At 39.7% G+C, this 24,701-nt stretch overlaps 2 protein-coding genes across 2 annotated transcripts in view; one reads left to right on the top strand and one right to left on the bottom strand.

The window, feature by feature from the left end:
* LOC137655809 (glutamate receptor ionotropic, kainate 2-like) overlaps positions 1–24,701 on the bottom strand; it is a 360,856-nt gene that overhangs the window by 64,659 nt on the left and 271,496 nt on the right. The window lies entirely within an intron of this gene.
* Positions 13,154–24,701, top strand: part of LOC137655759 (uncharacterized) — a 56,798-nt gene continuing 45,250 nt past the window's right edge. Inside the window, exon 1 of the mRNA XM_068389850.1 lies at positions 13,154–14,017. Within this exon, the coding sequence (XP_068245951.1) occupies positions 13,251–14,017 (767 nt within the window). The 5' untranslated portion in view covers positions 13,154–13,250. The remainder of the gene's footprint in view (positions 14,018–24,701) is intronic.

The raw sequence follows: 24,701 nt of genomic DNA, 5'->3' as shown, positions 1-24,701 counted from the left end.
TGGGGAAACATTTTCTGTCTATCCTAAGGGGCAAGGGACAGTGACATTGTCCTATTGAGTAGGACAATGCCCTATAAACTGACCATATATACATATGATCAGCGCCCAAGCCCAATCTCCACTCAAGCTAGGACCAAGGAGGGCCAGGCAATGGCTGCTGATGAATCAGCAGATAGACCTATAGGCTCCCCCAAACCCCCAACCCTTAGCTCACAAGGATGGTGAAGTTGCAACGACCAAAGAAACTAACGAGTCTGAGCGGGACTCGAATCATATCGTTACCACATCGGCCACCCCAACCCTATATTCATTAACAATCTCCAGAGGCTAGTCCATAACTCTAATTTGTTGTTGCTCTGCATTTTCATTGAACATTACCTAATTTTTATTCATATTCATTTTCAGTCCAACATATCTGCTTTCTCTACTCAAATCTTTTATCATCTTTTGTAATTCCTCTCATGATTCACTAAAGACAACCATGTCATCAGCAAATCTTTCAAGTTGTTAAGGTATTCCCTATTAATATTAATTCCTACATATTCCCTATCTAAATTCTTAAAAACTTCTTTTAGACATATGGTGAATAATTTAGATGGGGTCTCCCTGTCTAATTCCCTTCTTACTTGGAATTTTCTATCTTTATGTAGTTTCAAGACTGTTATACTTTCTGTATAGATATCTTCAAGTGTTTTACAAAAGATTTTTCAATTCCTTGGAAGTGCTTATGCCACTCTAATTAGTAAATGAAAAACAGTATCTCAACGTTGGTGTACATGCTCCCTAAAAATAATGCGAGCTTACTCTATTATGTAACTCTTAAAAACCAGTGAAGAAAACCCAAGAAAGCTTCCTTGGAGGGGTAACTGAGAAACTCGTTAATCTAAATTCAATATCCTACTATGAAGAGATTTAGATTATTCAACTCTTGCTTCACTTTAATTAGCAAAAGGGATTTAGAGTGAGCATCTTAGTAGGTAAAGAAGTTTTCTCTAATTGCAAATTGAATGGACAGGAGTTTGAAAGTCTTTATAGCCTAAAATATCAGTATATACTAATAAAAAACTGGTGTTTTGGACCCCAGAGAATGTCTTGAATCAACTAACAGATTCAGATAGCATTAAAGAACTATTGTCCATTCTAATGATGGCATGTGAACAGATGGCTAGGGGTAGACAAAGATTATATTTCACACCAATGTCAAGATGCCAGAAAACACAAAATCAATCAATCTTTGGAGTGTCAGGAGACCTGCATTCCAAGATGCACAAGACAAAACTTTAAACATATTCAAAATTTTCAGTCATTTTACAATGAGGTTATCCAGATGTGAGGCCCTGGTCAATTGAAGGTTAAATGTTAAACTAAAATATCAGATTTCCTATACGCTAGGAATGCGATTGCCTTTGGTGTATATATTTAGGGCTGGGTGTATTCTACTATATATATATATATATATATATATATATATATATATATATATATATATATATATATATATATATATGGCAATTGATAAAAAATTTGAAGGCTTCAAGATTTACTTATTTGGTTATTAGATTACTTTTTTCCGCCACTAAAATGTCATGGAGGATCAGAGAAGTCCAACTCATCACTAATGTAAATATTTGACGTTGAGTACACTGCCCTGTGGAACTCCTACATGTATTTCACTCAAGGCAGAGAGTTACTTTATTCAACCTGAAATCTCTGCCAGAGCAAATGTATGTATGTAAAGGCAGTAAGTATCTTAAACCTAAGTTGGAAACTGTTAATGCATAATAATTTCTACATCTCCATGTGATAGCAGTAGTAGAGAGGAATTAGGAAATCACTCAATCGAAATCATATAAAGTTGAAAATTAGCACAGAGGTCGGGGAGTGTGTAAGAAATGACACTAAAAAACGCTTTGATTAGGGTTGGGAAATCCATTTTTCGTTGGGGGAAGGATGTAGAATACAAATGGCCTAAGGAAAGTGATGGAACTGAGGACGTTCAGAAATGAGTGCGGGTTGCTTTTGACCATACAAGTCAACAAATCACAGTGAGAGACCTTTGAAATAAGAGGTTTCACCATACAGAATTTAACTTGTTCTATGAATACTAAATGCTCCTTAATAAATAAAAATTTTAAAGGTTTTTAAAGGCCGCTCAAGAATGGCAGAGGCAAGAGACAGTGACATTGCTTTAGCAAGCAGGATAATGCCCTAGAGATTCACCATATATGCATATGATCAGCGCCCAAGGCCCTGTCCACCAAAGCTAGGGCCAGGCAATGGATGCTGATGACTCAGCATAAACCTATAGGCTCCCCCAAACACCCCATCCTTAGCTCACAAGGTTGGTGAGGTTGCAGCAACCAAAGGAACTACCGACTTTGAGCGGGACTCAAGCCCAAGCCTGGAGATTACCAGTCAGGGATGTTACCACATACGACACCAAATGATAAAATGACGAGACCAAGGTCTATAGATATAAGCCTTGGACGAGACATCCATGTCCGGGTAAAAAAGAATTTTTTTTTTTAATTATGTAAATCCACTTGTCAGTACGCGCATAATATTTCAAATAATAGTTCATTTCTTTCACGCCACAGATCTTCATCAATAATTCAGGAAATATTGTAATGTGGATGAAGATTGTTTGTGTGAAGGTTTTGACTAAGACTCCTTGGTCAAAGTACATAAAAAAGTGACGAAATTCATTGATTTGGATCAGTGAAGAACGGAAATTACATCACCTATTTGGGTATAGTTCATTTATCCATTTTTATATAACTTAAGACATATCACGGTAACCGAAAGCTGGAAAAATTCTGGTGCCTTACGCATGACAAAGAAAATGTCTTGATCTTAAAAAATACACGAATCCTTCTAGCGTTGTGCCAAGAAAAAAATTACGATCATCAACCGAAGTAACTTCGATTAGAAGACATCCTGTTTTCTTTGCACAAAAACATCAAAACATGTGTGTCCAACAGTTGTTCAGATCCCACGAATGACAAGATAAAGTACATTCTAGAATCTAGATTGATGTTATCTTTTAATGATCTGGTTGCTAAGGAGACAGGTTATCATATTTCCTTCATGAATCGATTCAGATTCCAGATCAACAGTGAAAACAAACGTAGGTGTGCTTTACATTCAACAATGACCAACAATTTTCAAAGAATGTCAATGGCTGGAAAAAGAGGGTGATAGTGAACTATATACATTATCAGAAGTTCACAACAAGAGGAGCAGCTCGACAAAGGAAGTGAGCGTTACTCCACGAAAGCTTTAAAACGCAAGCTTGTCGATCATTACGAAAAACACATCTACTTTGAAGAAATCCCTTACTCCTTCATCAGCCAAACCTTGTTTACTGACATTAGAAAGCTTCAAAAATACTAGAAAACAATCACCAAACAACATCATAACTACTGCTATCAGAATAATCCAAAGTAGCATCAGAGACACCACTGCTAATAAATCACTACCGAGGCGAGAGACATTTGAAACAAATTGGGTGCCCAAAATTTCTTAGTAGTCTCGTATCTTCAATCTTAAACAACTCGGCAGAAGCCAGTGTATCGAACAAGCATTAAGACCTAAGTAAATAATAATACCATTACCCAATGGAATCGGCATTGAAACTGACAAAATTTGAATTTTATGTCACTTCTGATTAAGTTAAATCATTCGAATAATCTGCTGCAGCTAGCCATGTCACCACCTTTGAAGATCAGGAACTTAATTTTACGCACATTGAGTGGTAAAGGAACCATCATTTCTTTTAGACCTAAAAATCCCAAATATCAAGCAGTAAAATGTTTGAAACATAACTCTAGGATGGGCATATCTTCTACGGTCAAATTCATTCCATAAAATGGGTCTAGTTATTAAAATAAACGAGGTTTGGCTGACAAAGGAGTCGGGGACCTCTGAAAAAAAATAGATGTGTTTTTCGTAATGATCGGCAACCCAATGACAGATCTTTCCTAAAATAATATACAACTCTGAAATGAACTTAGCTTAGTATGGCACTCATCGTATTTCTTTTTATACTTCAAAGAACCATTCACACACAAACTGATCAGTTTACATGAGGCAAGTGACATCGGAACAAACAATCCTACCAATTGGGTATGGAAGCAAGTAAATAAATGTTCAGTAATTTAGTTCCCTGCATCAACAGAAAAAGGTATTGCACCTTCGAATTTATGTTCCTGTAAAAGACATGGCTTGAAATGCATGCCAGTACGTCATGGAGAATACTGTAATAATAATAAATAGGTAAGTCATGTTCCTTGGAATTCTATTAGTCAAATATTTTTAACTCATATTTCAAAATTTAAGGAAAAGTCATATAATTTCGAGAAAATAGTAGTTGAAAACATTTTACAATTTTTATTTCCGGTTTGAAATAAAGCATTATTTTCCTAATTCTAAAGTGTACTTAAGTCCATAAACCAAGCTTTTTCTTTTTCTTTTTGAAGGCAGTTGGAAGAATCTGGTGCCATTGAAAAGGAAGATAAGGGCAAATATATACCTAGAATCCATATTAGATAACCTATTCTAACTGAAAAGGTTTCAAAGAATGAATATACTATAGAAAAGGATAAATAATATAAGCCCTTCTTATCATTTCACATTAATTCTCCTTCACCGGATAAATCTTATGAAAACGTTCATCTGAGCTGTTCTAGAATAATATTTCTTATCTAACAACGTAAAGCTTTAATGATTTGGTCATCTCAAAATGTTGACCTCTCGTCCATATACCCCTCTACTATATAGGCATTTCGAGATGGGTTACAATGACAACGTGCATTTACCAAAACCACACTGCATATGCAATAAAATACTTTCTTTTTTTAATATCAATAAGGCATTGCAAGTTATTCTCTTTACTGTATTTTGTATAATTACAAGATGTAAATGCAAGTTAATAGTACCCTGTGGCTGAAAATTTGCATTTGGCAGGTTTTAAAATTACAGTACGTTCGCAAACTGCTGCATTCCTCTGTTCATGACATCTCATACAGACATGGATCCCTCTTTTAACTTGAAATAAAAGTTTAATATTTTTGCAAACACCTTATCATTGCATAGGGAACTATTTCTGGTTCACGCGTGTATCGTTATGTTCATTTCATATGTGGGAGTTTGTAAGATTGCCCCCTTATTCAAGGCTAAACGATGATGATGTCGAAAACGGTACCTTAGAGTAACTACTGATTTTAGAGACATTTTCTAAACGTTAGACTATGTATTACTCACGTCTAGAGCACTACTTATGTATTACTTATTGCTTTTTAAAACTCGGGGAAGCTTTAGGGCCCGGCCAGACCAAGCGCGGATAGCGGGGAGGTTAGCGGCAAGAAGTTCCAGCTGATAATTGAAACCTTAGGTATCTTATGTGGGTGGCCAGATACGAGTCGCAGGAAGCCTCGCGACTCCTATCTGGCCCCCTACATAACGGATTTTGAGCGAAGCGAAAAATCTATTTTTGGGTGAGATAGCCATGGCGTCCTGATGGAAGGTTCCTTATTGGTAGCTTCCTTGGGTATATTAACTACTAAGATATTACCAGAGAATTTAACCACAGGTTATCACAGAATTCTAACTTCTGGAGCGAGTATCCTAAAGGTTTCCCTTTAAGACATCGTATATCAACAGGGGACGCATGTATTAACGCGCCACATAGCTATCTGCACCCCATATAGAGTTAACACTTCGATATGGAGGGGCGGAGAATAGCTGGGGAGCCGTTCCACAGCTATACTCGTCCGTGGCTACTTTTGGTACTCGAAACGTAAACAAACGGGCGCCATTGCTAAATGACGTCACGTCCGTCCTCATCCTGATGCCAGCTGCTTGCCAATCACCATGATACAGCAGGACAGGGTGGGGCCTGAAAGGCTGGACTAGAGTAGCAGGGAGGGTCCATCAGGACGCCATGGCTATCTCACCCAAAAATAGTTTTTTCGCTTCGCTCAAAATCCGTTTTTTGGGCTCAAGCCATGGCGTCCTGATGGAAGAGTACCAGAGAATCAATGTATCATGGTAGATTTCCCCTTGTAGAGTAAGTGCCGAGGGCTTTGAATAAGGTAAGCATAGCGACCTCGATAGAGGTTCCGTGGGGATGCAACTTCCTGCCCCCCCTGGCAGAGAAGTCCCAACGGTCCATGCCGAAGATCAAAGTGGTCATCGAAGGGCTACCCACCTTGCGGAGAGAACGTGAAGAACTCGGAGACAAGACAGAATGGTTAATATCCATGTAGGAACATTCTCAATAACAGAAAAGTGGTGGTTAGGCACTGTATTTCATAGTTAGAGAACGATCTGGTCTCGAAGATATAGCGCAAGTAAGTATTCAGTTAGGAATATTACACAGCATAGGTGAGTATATAATATGGATAGAACCTATTATTCTTCATTATTTCAAAAGAAAGGGGATAATGAAACTATGACAACCATGTATTTCATAGTATGAGTAGTAGCGGAGAGAGACGCACAAGTAATAAAATAGAAATTTTATTTCACAATTGCAGGATATAGTAAAAATAAATGCAATAAAGGATGTAAAATTAATTTACAAATAAATTATAATGTACATAGTAATGAAAAGACTTCGCTCTTGAATCTGAAAGAAAATTTCAAATTATTAGAAAGCACAGGTTCCATAGGAACGTCAGTCTTTAATAAGGAAAAAACACATCATGCTCTAGGCATGCGGCACTCATGTGACGACTATGATATTTCACCTTGTAAAGAACAGTCTATAAAAAACACTAAGTGTCCATGAAATCACTACGTATTGCACGAGGGTCAACATAGGCACCCGAAGAGTTAAAGTCCCAAGTAACTCACTGTTCTATGCAGAGTTAATTGCAGGTTTCATAACACTACCTGCGGCTACCACGAAATGTTTGACTTCATGCACTTGTTTCGCGTAATGCTTGAAGAAAACACGCTAAGATTTCCAGCCTGTGAAACTCTTGAGGCTTTCGAAATCCATGCTCTGGAAAAAATTCAGAGACGATGCGACTTTTCTAGGATCGTGACCTGCGGGTGTACTGTCAGGATCCGCTCTGCGAATGAAGTAGGTGATTTTCACTCTTAGTTGTTTCAGTGACAGGTCGCTACCCGATGTTTCTCCTTTGAAGAGTTGGCCTCCACCAAAGTCAGAAGTTCTACGAAGATAGACCTTGAGGCTCTCTACCGGACATAGAGAGGCATCTTCTTTCAGGGGGCAGATTCTCCAAGGGCCCCATCTCTTGGTGGGTAGTTCATTTTTCGCGAGAAACGTTGGATCAGGGAAGAGGGTAAGGTCTCCTGAGTCTGTAAACAGGATGTGACCCTCGTCTCTTGATAATGCCACTATTTCGCTGACTCGGGCTCCTGAGGCAAGAGCAAAAAGAAATATAACTTTCTGAGTCAGATCCTTGAGAGGGCACGAATCGTTGTCCAAGTTGGAGGCAAAATGGAGCACCTTGTCCAGGGACCAGGAGATAGGTTTTGGTGGAGGTGCTGGGCGTAGACGAACGCATGCCTTCGGTAGTTTATTGAAGATGTCGCTGGACAGATCAATCTGGAAGGCGTACAGTACTGGTCTAGTCAAGGCCGATTTGCAGGTAGAAATCGTGTTGGCTGCTAAGCCCTGTCCATGAAGGTGAATGAAGAAGGACATGCAAAAATCGATGGTGATTTCCGTAGGATTTTTTGCCTTGACGAAAGAGACCCACTTTCTCCAGGATGATTCGTATTGCCGTCGTGGGGATTCGGTCTCGTATTCCTCGAGGAAGTCTAGACTTTTCTTCGAGATCCCAAACCTTTTCTTCGCGGCTAGGGAGAGAAAATCATGAGATGAAGGTCCCTGACTTTCGATGATGAAGCGAAGACAGTCGACTTCTGTACTTGCTGGGAGAGAACTGGGCCCGAGAGAGGGATCAGCTTGGGCTGCAGCTCCGGGACCAGGGGGTACCAATTGCTCCGGGGCTACTTGGGAGCCACTAGGGCCGCTGTCCCTTTGAAGGTTCTCAGCTTGGAGAGGACTTTCAGCAGAAGGTTGGTGGGAGGGAACAGGTAGATCCTGGACCATCTGTTCCAATCCAAGAACATGGCGTCCACTGCTTCTGCCTTGGGGTCCTCGTACGGGGCCACATAACGAGGAAGTTGATTGTTGTCGCTCGTTGCGAAGAGATCGATCTGAAGTTCAGGGACTTGGTGAGAGATGAAGGAGAAGGATCTTGCGTCTAGAGACAATTCCGACTCTATCGGGCTTGTCCGAGATAGAGCGTCCGCTGTCACGTTGCGGAATCCTTGTAGGTGAACTGCAGACAGGTGCCATTTCTTCTTCTCTGCCAGGCGGAAGATTGGGAGAAGCACCTGATTTATCTGGGGCGATCTCGAGCCCTGACGATTGAGACATCGGACTACCACCGAGTTGTCCAGGGTCAGACGAATGTGGATCGATGGAGGCGGAGAGAGTTTCTTCAGAGTGAGAAGGACCGCCATGGCCTCCAAGATGTTGATGTGAAACGTCATGAATAGGGGAGACCATGTACCTTGAGCCTGTTGTTGGTGGGAGTGACCTCCCCAACCCTCCACCGAGGCGTCCGTGTGGATGTTGAGTGATGGAGGTGGATGTTGAAGAGGGATGGACCTTTTCAGGGCCTTTGCTTCCGACCACGGCTTTAAGAGTAACCATTGTCTGTTTGGGAGCCGTCTCTTGAGGTCTCTTCGAGCGATGGATGCAGAACGTCTCCAGACTCCCGCGGCATCCTTTAGCTGTGCACGCAGCACTGGGTTTGTCACTGAGGCGAACTGTAGAGAGCCTAGAACTCGTTCCTGCTGACGTCTTGAGATCCGTTTGGATTTCAGCAGTTTTTTGACAGACCCTGCTATTTCTTTCCTTTTCTTCTGGGGAATGGAAAGGCGGTGTGACTGAAGATTCCACTGGATTCCTAACCATTGGAACTTCTGAGCTGGAGAAAGGCGAGATTTCTTGGTGTTTATCTTGGATCCCAGGTGTTCTAGGAACTGGGTGACTTTGTTGCAGGATCTTAGACAATCTTCGGGCGATGTAGCCCAGACCAGCCAGTCGTCGAGGTAGGCCATCACCTGGACGCCGCGGAGGCGGAGCTGTTGAACGATGGTGTCTGCCAGCTTTGTGAAGATCCGTGGGGCCACATTGAGGCCGAAGGGCATGGCCCTGAAAGCGTAGCTTTTCCTTTGGAGTCAAAATCCTAGGTAGGAGCAAGCGTGGTGGTTCATTGGAACGTGCCAGTAGGCATCCGCCAGGTCTATGGAGACCGTGTAGGAACCTTGAGGCAGAAGGGTCCTTATCTGTTGAAGAGTCAGCATCTTGAACTTAGTGTTCACTATGAACTTGTTGAGGGGGGATAAGTCTAGAATGACTCTGAGTTTGTCGGAGTCCTTTTTGGGGACGCAAAACAGTCTCCCTTGGAACCTGGTTGACTTTACCCTCCTTATCACCTTCTTGTTCAAGAGTTCTAGGACATATTCTTCCAGAAGGGGGGTTGACTGTTGGAAGAATTGCTGGAAGGTTGGGGGTGGTTGAGTCCAGCTCCAGCCTAGACCCTTCTTGACGATGCTGTGTGCCCAGGGATCGAAGGTCCAACGATCCTGGAATTGGCGGAGTCTTCCTCCCACCGGAAGCACTTCATTGCTTCTCGTTTCCCGAGGGCTTACTACCTCGGCCGCTAGCTCCCTTTCCTCCTCTGCCTCTGGAGGGGCGGCGAGATGCATCTCTGCCTGCACCTCTGTTTGAGCCTCTACCTTTGGGACGAAAGGTAGTTGACTGCTGCTCAAATGTAGGGGTGAAGACCGGCGAATGTGACAAGACCGGTTGGGTGACCAATTGAAAGGTCTGTTGTGGCTGAGCTGCCACTTGGGGAGTAGCGGATCCCGGAAACTGCCGTCTCTGTTGACGTTGCTGGGGTTTCGGCTTTGTGGGTTTCCTCTTAGGTTGAGGGCCGTCGTCCTGAGAGGATTTCCTTTTCTTCGACATGCCCCATTTGTGGAGAAGGTTCCTGTTCTCCGTGGCGGCCTTGTCGGTGATCTCTTTCACTAGGGAGGAGGGAAAGAGGTGTTTACCCCAGATGTTGGAGGAAATCAGCCTCCGGGGTTCGTGTCTCACTGTAGCACTAGAGAACACGAATTCACGACAGGTTCTACGAGCCTTCGTGAAGCTGTACAGATCCTTTACTACGGTCGCCAGATGTGTTTTGGCGAGGACCATGTAGTAGTCAGGGACCCTAGTGTCACCGGCCATGACTTCGAGCTGTACTTGGAGGGACATAGATGCGGCGAGCCTTTCCTTCGTATCATGTTCCCGACGAAGGAGATGATCGTTAAGTTTTGGGAGGTCCTCGTTAAACTGACGCCCAGCGACGTCAGGCTCTAGTTTCCCCACTACAAATGTTGACTGGACGTCTTTCCAGTGTCTAACATCAGGGGGAGTGGTCAGGGAGAAGGGTCTGCACTCCTCCAGTGCAGGGCAAGGTTTTCCTTCTTCCACTGCCTTATGCACCGCAGTGAAGGCCTTTTCCAAAAAGGGGAAGGTCGCATCGTCTGGTGCGACGTAAGTCGGGTGCTTTTTGCTAAGCGCCGGTAGTTTAGAGCAGGTGAAGCCCCTACTTTTCACATAGCCTGGGCCTTCTGGAGATCGAACACGATAACCTCCTTTGGTTCGGTCTCTTCTTTAGAGGCAGGTTCAGATCTAAGTCGGACGTAACAGTCCGGGTAAGCCTCAAAGTTTGGGAAGAATTCCACTTCTTCCAGCGCGATCGAGCCGACCTTTTCGCTAATAAAGATCTTGCCCGTGGTGATCGGCATGTGCTCGGCATACCTCCAGGGGTTAGTATCCGAGCATGCAGGGAGGTCCTTAACCGAAATCCTTTTCGGTTGCTTCGAACTTCCCATGTTGGACCTGAAGAACTCATGCGTCTCGCGGAGTTTCTTATCCATGAGAGCCTCAAGCATCTTGAAGATCTCCTGGGTGTTGGATGGGGTAGGATCCGGGGTAGCGGATGTAGAAGGAAGCGATACATCCGTCAGTGTAGGAGTTGGTGTGGGGGTGGGTGTTGGAGCGACCTCCTGCTCCGACTCAGGGTATTCCACCTGATCTTCCTTATAGTCCAGTTCGTCGCCCATGAGGTTCCTCTCCGTGTTCTCCGACACTTCCGACATACGTTCCACGTTGTCGGAATCCAAACGGCACTCATGCATGGACTGAGCCATGACCACATCCGGTTCCACCACTATCTGGACGGTGGAAATCTGATCTTTAGGCACCACTGAGTCTGGTGATGCCTTCGGGAAAAGCAAGGCCCTCAAATCTTCGGTGGCGAGATACGGTCCGGTGGCGTTCTTCTGGAAGCCACGCACCCTCTTGCGTAGCTTCTCTCGAGCAGCGTCCCTTACCTCCGCTGAAGGAGGATCGTTGAACGCCTCGACCAGACGGTCCTTGCAGACTGTACAGTGCTGCGGGTCCCAAAATTTCAGTTCGCCTTTCTTATTGGCGCAGGGGGCGTGGGTCCGACACGCCGTGTGCCCGTAGAAGTGCGGGCGCTTCACTTCACAGAAGTTGTGGTCACATTTCACGTACTCCTCCTTTCCAGAAGAAGGCGAGGCTGAAGGTAGCGACATTACGAAGATGCAAGCCGATAAAAAAGCACAAGGGAAAATCCGTCTTAGCAAGACAAGCTACTAAAAGAAGGATGAGGACGGACGTGATGTCATTTAGCAATGGCGCCCGTTTGTTTACGTTTCGAGTACCAAAAGTAGCCACGGACGAGTATAGCTGTGGAACGGCTCCTCAGCTATTCTCCGCCCCTCCATATCGAAGTGTTAACTCTATATGGGGTGCAGATAGCTATGTGGCGCGTTAATACATGCGTCCCCTGTTGATATACGATGTCTTAAAGGGAAACCTTTAGGATACTCGCTCCAGAAGTTAGAATTCTGTGATAACCTGTGGTTAAATTCTCTGGGAATATCTTAGTAGTTAATATACCCAAGAAAGCTACCAATAAGGAACCTTCCATCAGGACGCCATGGCTTGAGCCCAAAAAAGATACCTAAGGTTTCAATTATCAGCTGGAACCTCTTGCCGCTAACCTCGCCGCTAGCCGCGCTTGGTCTGGCCGAGCCCTTAGAGTACTCTTGTGTTTTGTATGCCAGACGTTCTTTGTTACTTCTTGGCAAATACCAGACATATTTGTGTATGTTCAATGTTGAGAATTATGGTTATTAAGAATTAAATGAGATTTGAAATGTCACTCATCAGAGGAAAGACAAGAAAACAGTGATTAATAGAATTTTGAGGATAGAGGCTGGAATCAATGCTTTTACTCTGCAGATATTGACTTCAATCACGTTTCTTTTCTATGCGGATTCGTCTGTAACAAGCCTAGAATAATAAACAAACACTTTTCCGAAGTACCTATTCCACTCACTCTCTCTCTCTCTCTGAATTAAACATGGATATTAGGGTGAGAATTCTGGAGAGAGAGAGAGAGAGAGAGAGAGAGAGAGAGAGAGAGAGAGAGAGAGAGAGAGAGAGAGAGAGAGAGAGAGAGAGGATAATTATTCATAGTCTTTTAAGAGGATATACTTTGGAAGAAGGTCGGCTCTTATACCTATATATCTTTAATAAAAAGAATCATATTCAGAACCAATGAATTACTCAGTGCAGTATACAATTCCCACTGAATGCGAAGATGTTATAGTAAGACGTTTTATAAACACAAACAAGCAAATACTGTATATAACAAACGTATTTCTTGAACTGAACGTGTGACATACACGATACGTTTCTCACAACTCTGTGATATGGGCTACCACCAATTTCTCTCTCTCATATAATTTATATATATATATATATATATATATATATATATATATATATATATATATACATATATATATATATACATATATAATATGTATGTATTCGGTTTTTCCTATGTAACACTAGTATACTATGGCTATGTTTAAAACAACTATAGGACAAATGAATCTGCAGATTGACAGAAAATTTCCACCAGCTTGTTGTTATAGATAAGGTTACAGTGGCAGATAGTGAAATGATAAGTATATGATACTGAGTAACTTATCAGAGGCTTCGATAGTATGTCTTGCAGTGTCCGCTCTGCAACTAAGCCTTTGGGATTGTTGCCGTGGCTTGGAAGCCTTAGAAATTTGTGACCGAAAATGAAGTTACTAAAACACTCGTCAGGATGTCTGTAAATGCAGACAACGATTTTATTTCAGACTATAAAACACTGTATGACAGATATGCAAGCTGTATCACAGACATCGCAACTCGTGAAGTGCACAGGGTGTTTAAGTGGCTGTACAAGGGAGGAGAAGAATACGTTGGAGATTACTTCAAGTCTATTGATGAGACAATGTTTAACAAACTTGGAAAAGATAAGAAGAAACTGGAAGAAAGGATGTCTACCGAAAACATGGATATAACTCTGCTGTATCGTCTCATTCAGCATACGTGTGACGTTTCACCACATAACGCCAATATTTGGCACAAACCTCACGAGTCGCAGACAGAAAGCATTGAACACTCCCTTTACCAACTCAAGGAAAAACGAAACGAGCTCGCACACGAACCCCAGAAGCTCAAGAAAATGTCTGATGATGAAATGATTTCGAAAATAAACGAGGTTAACCATCTTAGCCACATAATCCTAACAAGAGCTGGAAACAAGTGCTCCATGACCCAAGACGCTGCTGTTGCCATCTTGGACATGGAAAATCGCTTCCAAAAGGTCATGGGAGTCAAAGCAACACATATAGCAAAGCTCGGTAGATTAGAAAAGCAAGCGAAAACTCAACAAGATATGGAATTTTACGTATCACCAATACTGATGTATAAAGGAGACCACTTGCAACTATCTGACATATTCACTGTGTCACAAAACGATGACGCACAAAGGACTATCATCTTTTTAAGAGGAGACGCTGGTTCAGGAAAATCGACCTTATGCCAGTAAGTTTAAGATAAGTTTTACCTTAAATTGATATAGAAATGAAACCCTTTTGATAAATCAACCTATTACCACTAAGTTTATTCTCGAAGATGGTGTCTGATGAAACATGACATTATACCACTTCCTTGGGTAGTCAATTCTGAAACCAATATTGTTAGGCGGGTTTCGACAAACATCAACCTAGTGTTATTAAAATCTACTACTTAACGGGAGTCAGAACCCGTACCTACCAAAATACATACACAACTAAAAGTTGTCAAAGTTAAATGATTTTATCATATAACTTAAATATTTTTTGCCCAAAATCTGACATTGGGAGCACTATGCAAATTGAATGAACTAAAAAAAAATCCTATCTAAACCTCAGAGATATGCTCTATGCTACTGCAAATCAAAATTAGCATTTTGAAATACTAATTCAACTCATTGTCACTCATCAAAAAAAAAAAGAAAAAAAATCCCTGTCTCCTGTCAGCCAATATAAAATTAAGCTATCAGCAATTACGACAGCCATAAAAAATCTTAATAACTAAAACTAAAAAAAAAAAAAAAAAAAAAAAAAAAACAGCACCCACAAACCCTCGTCTACTAATGTCCATGACATTATATTAAGAAAAGAATTGGCAAAGATGGCAAATAAAATTACTGAATACTGCACATAAGCATCTCAGCAATAATGGATAAAAACAATAAAAATTATTTACTCCAAAAATATACCAATAAATTTCTTGATAATTTTCATAAACCTTTCATTAGCATCTTATATGTCAATAATGAATGATTTATAATTATCTGGCATCATAACATCAGTGGTCATTGATATCCATTCAAGTATGCTTAATTAACAATTAATAATGTTTAGATAAAAAAAAACTAATATAAAAACACAAATCTATGAATAACAAAGAAACTTTCAAACATAGGTGTAGGATTAAGGGGGAGGGAGCTCTACCCATGGCATTTTGCCAAAAATTAACTTTTTTATTTTCTACTTTAGAAAATATTGAAAGATATTAAACAGCATAAAATTAATAAATCGGAGAAGATTCAAAGATATTCAACTACATATATTTAATAACACATACTTCATAAGAATCATCTTTCAAAAGTAATTTCTCAAAGAGGTTTTTATTAATATGCATTTCCATTTTAGAGTAAGGAATTATTCTACTTTTACATATATATTTGCTTCTTATAAATATATATATAAGTTTACATATTTACACATATGAATATAATTATATATGTGGGCCTACGTTTTATATATATATACACACACACACACACATATATATATATATATATATATATATGTATATATATATATATATATATATATATATATATATATATATATATAGGTATATATACACACATATATATATAAATATATACATAAATATAAATAAATATCTATATATACATATATACACATATGAATATGATTATATATGTGGGGGGCCTACAATGTTTTATATATATATATATATATATATATATATATATATATATATATATATTTGTATATATATATGCTTTATTGCCACAAGGATCACGTGACTTAGTATACGCAAAAGCTAGTAGGAAATAATAAAAAGCTTTAGTACCAAGAGTTTTCGTGCATTTTTAATACACTTCAGGGTACAATAAAAAGTTAGACATTGTTGAAGGACGTCAATAAGTAAGATAGGATAAAAGCAAAAAACCAAAATTTGTACTTGAACGTAAATATGTCATAAACACAAAAAAGGTAAACACAAATTATATAATTCTGAATTGTTGAACAATATTGGTCATGAGGAAATTATCCAATTTATATAAACCAGCACTAATATGAGCCGGTCGGGACTCTGGTCGACCCAAAAAGCCAAAGCAAAGTCCTTCAAAAGAAGGCAACCGTGTTACTCCAAACGAATTGGAAAAAAGCACGATAATAGATGGAGCAGCATATAGCCTATATATATATATATATATATATATATATATATATATATATATATATATATATATATATATATATATATATATATATGTGTGTGTGTGTGTGTGTGTGTGTGTCTGTGTTTTATACATCAAGTACATGAATGAATGAATGATTTAAAAGTTTTCAGGCATCCTGACATCTAAGGGTACATGAAAATAATTAGATACATACATATATATTGAAGAATTTTTCTTTGCTCTTCTTTCCTTTAGTATTTAGGTCTGGCTCCCAATATTGTGGTCAGCCCTGAAACTTTCGCTACCATACTTTACATTTTTTTTTTACTGAGACAAGGGTAAACTGGGATAATTTAACTCGTTTACAATACTCTACACTATGTTCGTGACATCATATGCGTAGGAACGTAAAATAAAAGACTTACACTGGCGTACGATGGTTCTTTCCTTAAACTGTGTTTGTCGAGATAAATCATTACATTGGTTTTGAAACTAACGTTAATAATGCTGACTTATAAGCAGCTTATTTTATCCCTCAGTAACTATTCAGGACTGATTAATTTTAAGATGCATGCCTATTGCACAAGCCCATTACTAATTGCTCATTTAAATTTATTAATTTTTAGAAAGCCAAAATAGGTAGGATTATCATGTATGTGCATTCCCTTAGAGCTGCAAGATTTCTCTTCGTCTTTTGCACAAAATCCTGCCTCCTTCTCACTCCTTAAAACGTTACATTGTCCTGCCCTAAAGTCCCGATATGGCACCTCAACTGGGTTAACCAATGCCCAATGATCCTTACCTGTTAGGAAGCTGAACTCAGGTGAGCCCAAGAGACCTAAGGGTAGCCCCATTCATGCACAAACAGCTGTTGTGACTGGCTGACCGACCTGGTCAGTCAATCTACATTCCTGGCTCACTCCCCAACTAGACTTCTACTAAACAAAGGAAAGGGGAGTTTTGGCGTCCTGTCGCCTGGAGAGAGGGAGGAAGACGATCCTGGGAACTGTGCTAGCGATACCCAATCTGCCAAGAAGCGAAGAAAATCACGGGGTGGGCCAGAGGACGAAGAGTGTACACTATCCATTTCACAGCCATTTGCGAGGACAATTAAGGGCTCTTCCAGCATCAAAGTAAGGAGTGCAGGTAAACCACGAGACCACATAGTTTTCCCCCTTTTAGACTGGATTAGTTTTTTGGTTTACTTGATTTAGTTTAACTGGCGTTTACATATTTTGGGCTGAATGCATGGGACTTGGTGTACAAATTTTGTGGATAACTTTTGCTTTAGAGACTAGTACAGTCTTAGGTCAAAAGACAGCGTGTCCAACCCCACTTTAATCATTTATCATTGCAAGAGACATCGATTCATGCATATTTTGATTGCCTTTTGATTTTGTTGAGTTGCATTTCTTTGATTTCGTTTTGTGCTTGTTTAACCTCTTGCTGCTGCTAAGATGTCCGATTTTACAATGTAAATTTTGAGTAATAAAATAACTAGATTAAGTTAATTACACCTTTTTGTATTACTACTCCCTATTTTGATTAAATTATTTGAGGTTTTCTGGCATCTATGATCATTGACGCCGATATTGTTTATTGTAAATAAAAATTAAAAAAATATTCAAATAAAACCATAACAGCAAAGATTACATTTTAAAAGCTAAATGGCTTTCAGAAAACTTGCTTCTGAAATAAAGCTAAAAATACCACTAGCATGGTAGGATACATCATGTCCAAGAATTTTGGCAAGAATGAACCTGCCATTCTCACCTCGAGCCTCAAACAGATATCTATTTCTCTCGCTACTATAAGTGGGTCATTCGTTCACAAATGCCTCGCTGTCAAGGGTACCAGTCGTCACAATATGACTGGTATTGTCTGGTAAGCAAAAATTCATGTGTCAACCGAGTGTGACCAATGCTAAGAAGACAAAGAATAGTCTCCCACTTTCGAGGCATCATCTTATATTTCCAAGGGGAAATAACATTCGTTATTTCTCGCATCTTATTTCTAACTAAACTACCCCAATGCTGTTGCCAATTATTGGATATCAAATTCCTAATGTTGGGTAAACAATCATCACAAAGAATGGGTTCATTGTTTATGTCTGACGTGAATATTTAATCTCGGGACAGTATATCCGATATATTGAAAGGAGTAAGTCTAAATTAAGAGTAATATTATGTTAGCGAGTGACTTTAATATTCATTCTAAGCTTCGAAGGTAAAGAGCCTTATCTTCAACTTTTACCTTACTACACTACATCACTGGTCCCTTTACTGCCAGTGTCTCAATAATTTCACACATAAAATTCCTGTCCCGCATCTCACTAGGGTCCCTGGGACAGAGCTGAAACAGATCCTAAAAGTGGGATAGCTTTAGACCTGATAAAACTAAAGTAGGCTAAAAAAATTACCTTTATTTCACGTGCGCAGTTTTCAGGCCTCTGGACAGAGTACAGTTTTTTTGCATTTAAAAGTGAAGGTATGTGAACTACATCATCAAAGTTATCAACAGGGTGTTTGTGCCTTGAGTGATAGTGCTCCTTTTCCTCCCCTGCTGATCTTTGCGTATATGTTGTAGGGAAACTTTCCTGGAACAACAAGTTCCCACTCAACAATAAAATAAAAATATATTTCTCCACATGAGTGGTCCTTCGAAGCGGATCTTTTACCTTCGACCTATGAAGCATTAATGTAATTAATCAGCTTGCTTTAAGCTTAAAGTACCTCGCTATATCACTTGAATTCACACGCACCAGAAAGTTTGTCGAATGTGTAAAGCCCAGACTTTAATTGGGAAGAGAGATTGGTAGTCAATATGATCTTATTGTATCGACCAGAAGTTTAAGGAAAGAACTGGTTAAACAAGGTTAATTTGTGCCTTATAAGTTCCCTACAATTTGTCGTAGAAACTTCGTTTGGTCTCAAATCCGTTCACCCACATATTGTGGCGGGTTCTGTTCATAACCAGAAAGTTCTAAGCTGCTTGAACTAAGGATTTGTGCTGTTCAGACGTCAGTGTCTACTGCTCAACGAGAGTGCCAGTGTTCCTGTTCTGTCAACTAATTTTGCCATTTTAACATTTAATTTTATCATTTTGTACCTCGATTTACCTTCCTTCATGTCGTTTACCTTCCCTAACTTTTCTAACTAACGTTCCACGTATGCCAAGCACGTGTCCTTGTCCTACAGAGCGAATTGGTGCACCGTAATTTTAAGTTTTCTTACAAGTAGCGTAGAAACTTAATTTCACGAAGTCCGTTTCATTCCATGTGTTTGTTCTGAGATGGCGTATCTTGTTTACAACCAAAACTAGAGGGTTCTTAGTTTTTTTTTACTGTATGTAACTTACTGAGTGTTGTTTCATTAATTAACTACGTAGTTTTATTCGTAACCTCATCGTTTAACATTTTCAAGCGTGACATAGATTTAATCTTTATCCCCTGCGTGGGGAAATTTTGGTGTTTGTCCTCTGTGCAATGAAAATTGTGCTGTCCTTTTCGTAAGGAGATTTGTGTTTATTCTTTGTGCGAGGAGATTTAACTTCGTCCCCTGCGTGGGGAAAATTGGTGTGTCCTTTGCTTAAGGAAACTGTGCCTAGCCTCTACTAGAGGCAATGTTTGTCCTCCTTGTGAGGAGATTTTTGTGTTACCTCCGCGTGAGGGAATATATCTTTGTCTGTTTGTAAGTGTAAACTAAGTGGTTCTTTTCGTAAGAAGATTTTATGTTTTGTCCTTTTCCCTAGGAGATTTTGTTTTGCTTCCGAGTGAGGGAATTTTTATATATATGTTCAGCCTCTACGATAGTGCATTTTAATAGTTAAATTGTTGCCTTGTGTGCCCATTTATTTCTTATTTGTTCGGCGGTCGCCTCAGTGAGCCCGCAACTGTGAAATCGTACACAAGTGTTAAACTCTTTCAGCTGTTTTTAACTTTCAACGTAAATTTTCCATAAGCACATGCCCTTTTCAACATGCATTTGCTTTCGTAAGTAGCTTAATTCATTCAGTTATTGCAACATACGTATGTAATTCATTTTAGTAAATTGTTTAATGTCACATGACCGAGCATCGCCTGCTTTGCTAGAATCAGTCCGTTTGAATTTTAAAGTAATTTTGTTATTTACATTTTGCTTTAGTCATTTAACCATTTTTCTCCCATTATGAGTAATTTCTAATATTTGAATATCACACTTGTAACTTTATAAAGATTCATGTTCACGTTCCTCGATTTTGCCATGGAACTTTGAAAATTCAGATTTACCCTTTGTTTTGCTGTTGGCGAGTCCGTCCATCACAACATCCTTCCACCGCCTAAGGCTGACCCGCTCAGACCAGAGGAGATTAACACTCGGCTTAAGGGACAGGAGTTAAAATTCAAATTTGTTTGTGAGGATGCAGACTTAGCTGTCCACGCTCTTGCTTCAGTTGATTTTCCGAGCATGGGTCCTGAAGCTGCGGAACTGTGGCGGGATGTCACAAGAACAACCCCTACACCCTTGAATCACTCTAAAACAGACAAATGTCTCCTCAGCACAAACTTTCCCTTTACGTTATTAGCAGCGGGACTCTTGGACAAAAAGGACATAAAAACAAAACATAACCTTAAAACTATATTCCTTAAAACTAGAATAATTAACACAAAAAACCCATCTACAATCAAATAAACCCTCAAAATCTATAAAGCTTAAAACTAAACACTAACAACACAAACTTAAATTTACCACAACCCAAATTTCAAAACACAAAAACATAAATATTGTGTGTGTTCACTAACACTTTCGATGGATAAGTCAAAAAAAAAAAAAAAACACTTCAGTAATGATTCACTTAGCCAACTGTCTTATTTGGCACAACACCACTCTATGAGAAACAGAAGTGTCTGTTAATTTGCCACAACGGCCTTAACTCTTCGGGTCATCATCATCATCATCATCATCATCCGTAATCTTAATACAAAGGCCAGGTCATCAACAGTTGAGTAATCCAAAAGAGCAGTCTAAATACAATAAATTTCAGGTCAGGTCAGCAACTAAAGATCAACATTCACAAATGAGTTTTCCAAAGGAAAAACTCTCCAAAGGAAGAATTATGGCTCAAAAAATAATCAAACACTTCCACACTGGTAAAAGAATATCAATTATAATCCAGCATTCAAAAACACAACTGCCTCTAGCTGCAGTCAAATAAAAAATAATCATTCGCCCAAGATATGTACCACTCTCCTAACCTAGATAAAAACATAAACAGACAACCTCATTTATACCAACAGTCTTTCTCACAACAATCGATACACACACACTCTCTCTCTCTCTCTCTCTCTCTCTCTCTCTCTCTCTCTCTCTCTCTCTCTCTCTCTCTCTCTCTCTCTCTTGATTTGGCAAACAACAAAAATAAATAAAAATAAAACAAAAATCAATCTTCCACATTCCTCCCCCCCTTACTTTGCCAAATCCGTCTTACACAACACTTAGCTAATTTTTTTCATAACCCAGTCGCAGTCGGGAACAGGACCTCTGCTTTGAGTAACTGGGCCTTCATATATTCTCTCGTTCACTTCTTCTATATCGCTATCATTCAATGTCCTATTCTGATTCTCATCTGTACTCCTATCATCTAATATATCATGTACTATCCCATCTACCTCACTATCATTGGGCCCCAAAATCTCACTTATTTCCGTCAACAATTCATCCATTTCATCCAAACCATTTTCTACTTCAAAAAAAAAAAAAGATTCATTCATGCTACTTATCATTCTCCTATCTCTCATTCTCACATCAGTCATACTTTCTTTTACATCATTTAACGGAGAACCACACACACTATCGGTATCATTCATACTCAGCCATGATTCAGTTGTATTAAAACATTTATCTTCCATACTCACCTGTACATTTACACCCTTGTCATGCCTATTCTGATACCTGCCTATACCTATAGATTTTCCCTGCACTTAATCCCCACTAAAAAATTTCGAGCTCTTCTTTTTCCTATATTCAAATAACACTAATTGCAGCCCTAACTTCTCATACATACTGGGTTCATACTTACTCATTTCCAACCAATTATTCATCCCATTCGCACGAACATTTATCCTATTCCTTCCACACACACAGGAGGACTCACCCAGTTGAACCCTCTGACTACTTAGTTTCCCGAACATCCTGGCTGACTTAATCCCTTCTTCCTACAAACCTCAGCTATATGTCCATCTACACCACATTCAGTACATTTAGCACGCTGCTCTCTACACATCCTCACATAATCCCCATCCTTACCACAATTACCGCAAATCATATTCGTACGATTACTCCTACATCCACTTGCTATGCCCAGTCATACCATACCAATAACACTTAACCACTTTCTCTTTCTTACACTCACTAATACGATGCCCTGTCTCTCCACACCCGAAACATGCTCCTAACGCCCACCTACACTCATTCTTTTTATGCCCTACTTTCCCACACCTATAACAGTTCTTTTCACGGACACAACTACCTGGCCTACCTCGCAGCGCACTAACACTCTTTTCTCTCCAAACCCGATTCCCTTGCCTAAACCCTTCATTTTCCCTTACAGGTATTCCCACATTACTCGCCCTAACACTCCTATCTACTACACTATCAGCTACCCTCATCGGTCCTCTCATAACAGCATCTCTAAAACTAAAATTCTGGCACACTTTCTTCCATTCCAGTTATTACACTCACAGATTTACTTTCTTTCATGCACCTATTTAACTCATAATCCTCAACTATCTCTAGTATATCATCCCGTGTCAATCTTTCTTGCGTCCACCTCATTTTCTCCTTCCGTTTCAAATTAATAAATTCACACATTCTCAGGTACTGTCGCCAAAAACTTCCTCATTAACTCCTTAATCTCATTTATACCTTCATCTCCATACTTCTTCCTTGCTAACGTTTCTAACCGACATACATACACAGAAATAGCCTCACCAACATCCATTCGAGCCTCATCAAAATCATTTTTACGCCTATACTTAACACTCCCTTTCATACGTTTTACCGGCTCAATTATCCTACCTTTCACACTATCAAATTCAACATCTCCCCCACACTCATTATCACACCATACATCATCAACAAATACCCTGTCAAATACTCTCCTAACTCCCTAGCCCAAACACTCTTACTATCACCATACTTAGCCTGACAGAATCTTTTATACTCCCTAAAAAAAACTCGTATACATCCCTACTACTATGCTCATTGAACCTTTCACAACGAGGTACTTTTCTCATAAACACAGTCTTACACACATCATGTTCATTCTCACTGCTATCATCCCTGCTACCTTCCTTCTTGTTTCCTACTTCTTCGCTAGAATATAATGAATCTAATTCCACACCCATGCTCCTATCCTTGATTATACTCTTCCTAGCCCTTTTCTTACTCACCACTTTCACCCATTCATGATCATCCTTGCTCTCATCCTGACACTTTTCTTCTCTTTCTTCACATCACTTTTACCTTTCCTTTCATCCTTCCTCTCACCTTTCTGTTCATCCTTACTATGCCTAATTTCCTTATCTTCAATCTCACTATCACTACCTTCCCCATTATCACTTACTTTAGCCTTCTCTTCCACTATCAACCCATTACCTGAAGCAGAAGCCACTGCTCCGACTGCACCTTCACCCATGAACGTTTTCATCATCCCCATTACTTGCCCCATCATACCTTCCATTCGTTTCTCCATTCGTTCCTCATTCTCTTGCATCCTCATCTCAAAACCTTCTTCCACTCTCTCTACAGTTCCCTTTAGAGCTTTCAGTTCCTTTCGCATCTCCTCATTCTCACAACTCACCCTCTTATTCTCGTGCAACAATTTCTCCTCACGCTTCTTACTCAACCACAATTCCTCCCTTGATACCTTTATTTGCTCTTCCATTTTTCATCAACCTTAATCCTAATTCCATCCTTAGTCCAAAAGTCCAGTTTCCAATCCCACCGCGGCAGTCCCTGTTCGGGCGCCAAAATGATGTGGCGGGATGTCACAAGAACAACCCCCACACCCTTGAATCACTCTAAACAGACAAATGTCTCCTCAGCACAAACTTTCCCCTTACGTTATCAGCAGTGGGACTCTTGGGCAAAAAGGACATAAAAACAAAACATAACCTTAAAACTATATTCCTTAAAACTAAAATAATTAACACAAAAAACCCTTCCACAATCAAATAAACCCTCAAAACAAATAAAGCTTAAAACTAAACACTAACAAAACTTAAACTTGAATTTACCACAACCCAAATTTCAAAACACAAAAACATATATATATTGCGTGTGTTCACTAACACTGTCGCTAGATAAGTCACAAAAAAAAAAAAACTTAAGTAATGATTCACTTATTTGGCACAACACCACTCTATGAGAAACAGAAGTGTCTGTTAATTTGCCACAACAGCCTTAACTCTTGTGTCATAGGTGTCATCATCATCATCATTCGTAATCTTAATGCAAACGCCAGGTCATCAATGGTTGAGTAATCCAAAAGAGCAGTCTAAATACAATCAATTACAGGCAATGTCAGCAACTAAAGATCAACATTCACAAATGAGTTTTCCAAAGGAAAAAACTCTCCAAAGGAAGAATTACGGCTCAAAAAATAATCAAACACTTTCACGCTGATAAAAGAATAAAAATCATAATCCAGCATTCACAAACACAACTGCCTCTAGCTGCAGTAAAATCAACAATAAGCATTCGC

The sequence above is a fragment of the Palaemon carinicauda genome, chromosome 1 (genome assembly GCF_036898095.1).
Source record: "Palaemon carinicauda isolate YSFRI2023 chromosome 1, ASM3689809v2, whole genome shotgun sequence".
Lineage (NCBI taxonomy): Eukaryota > Metazoa > Arthropoda > Malacostraca > Decapoda > Palaemonidae > Palaemon > Palaemon carinicauda.
The sequence above is the reverse complement of the archived record's forward strand: the minus strand, read 5'-3'. Positions and strand labels throughout refer to the sequence as shown.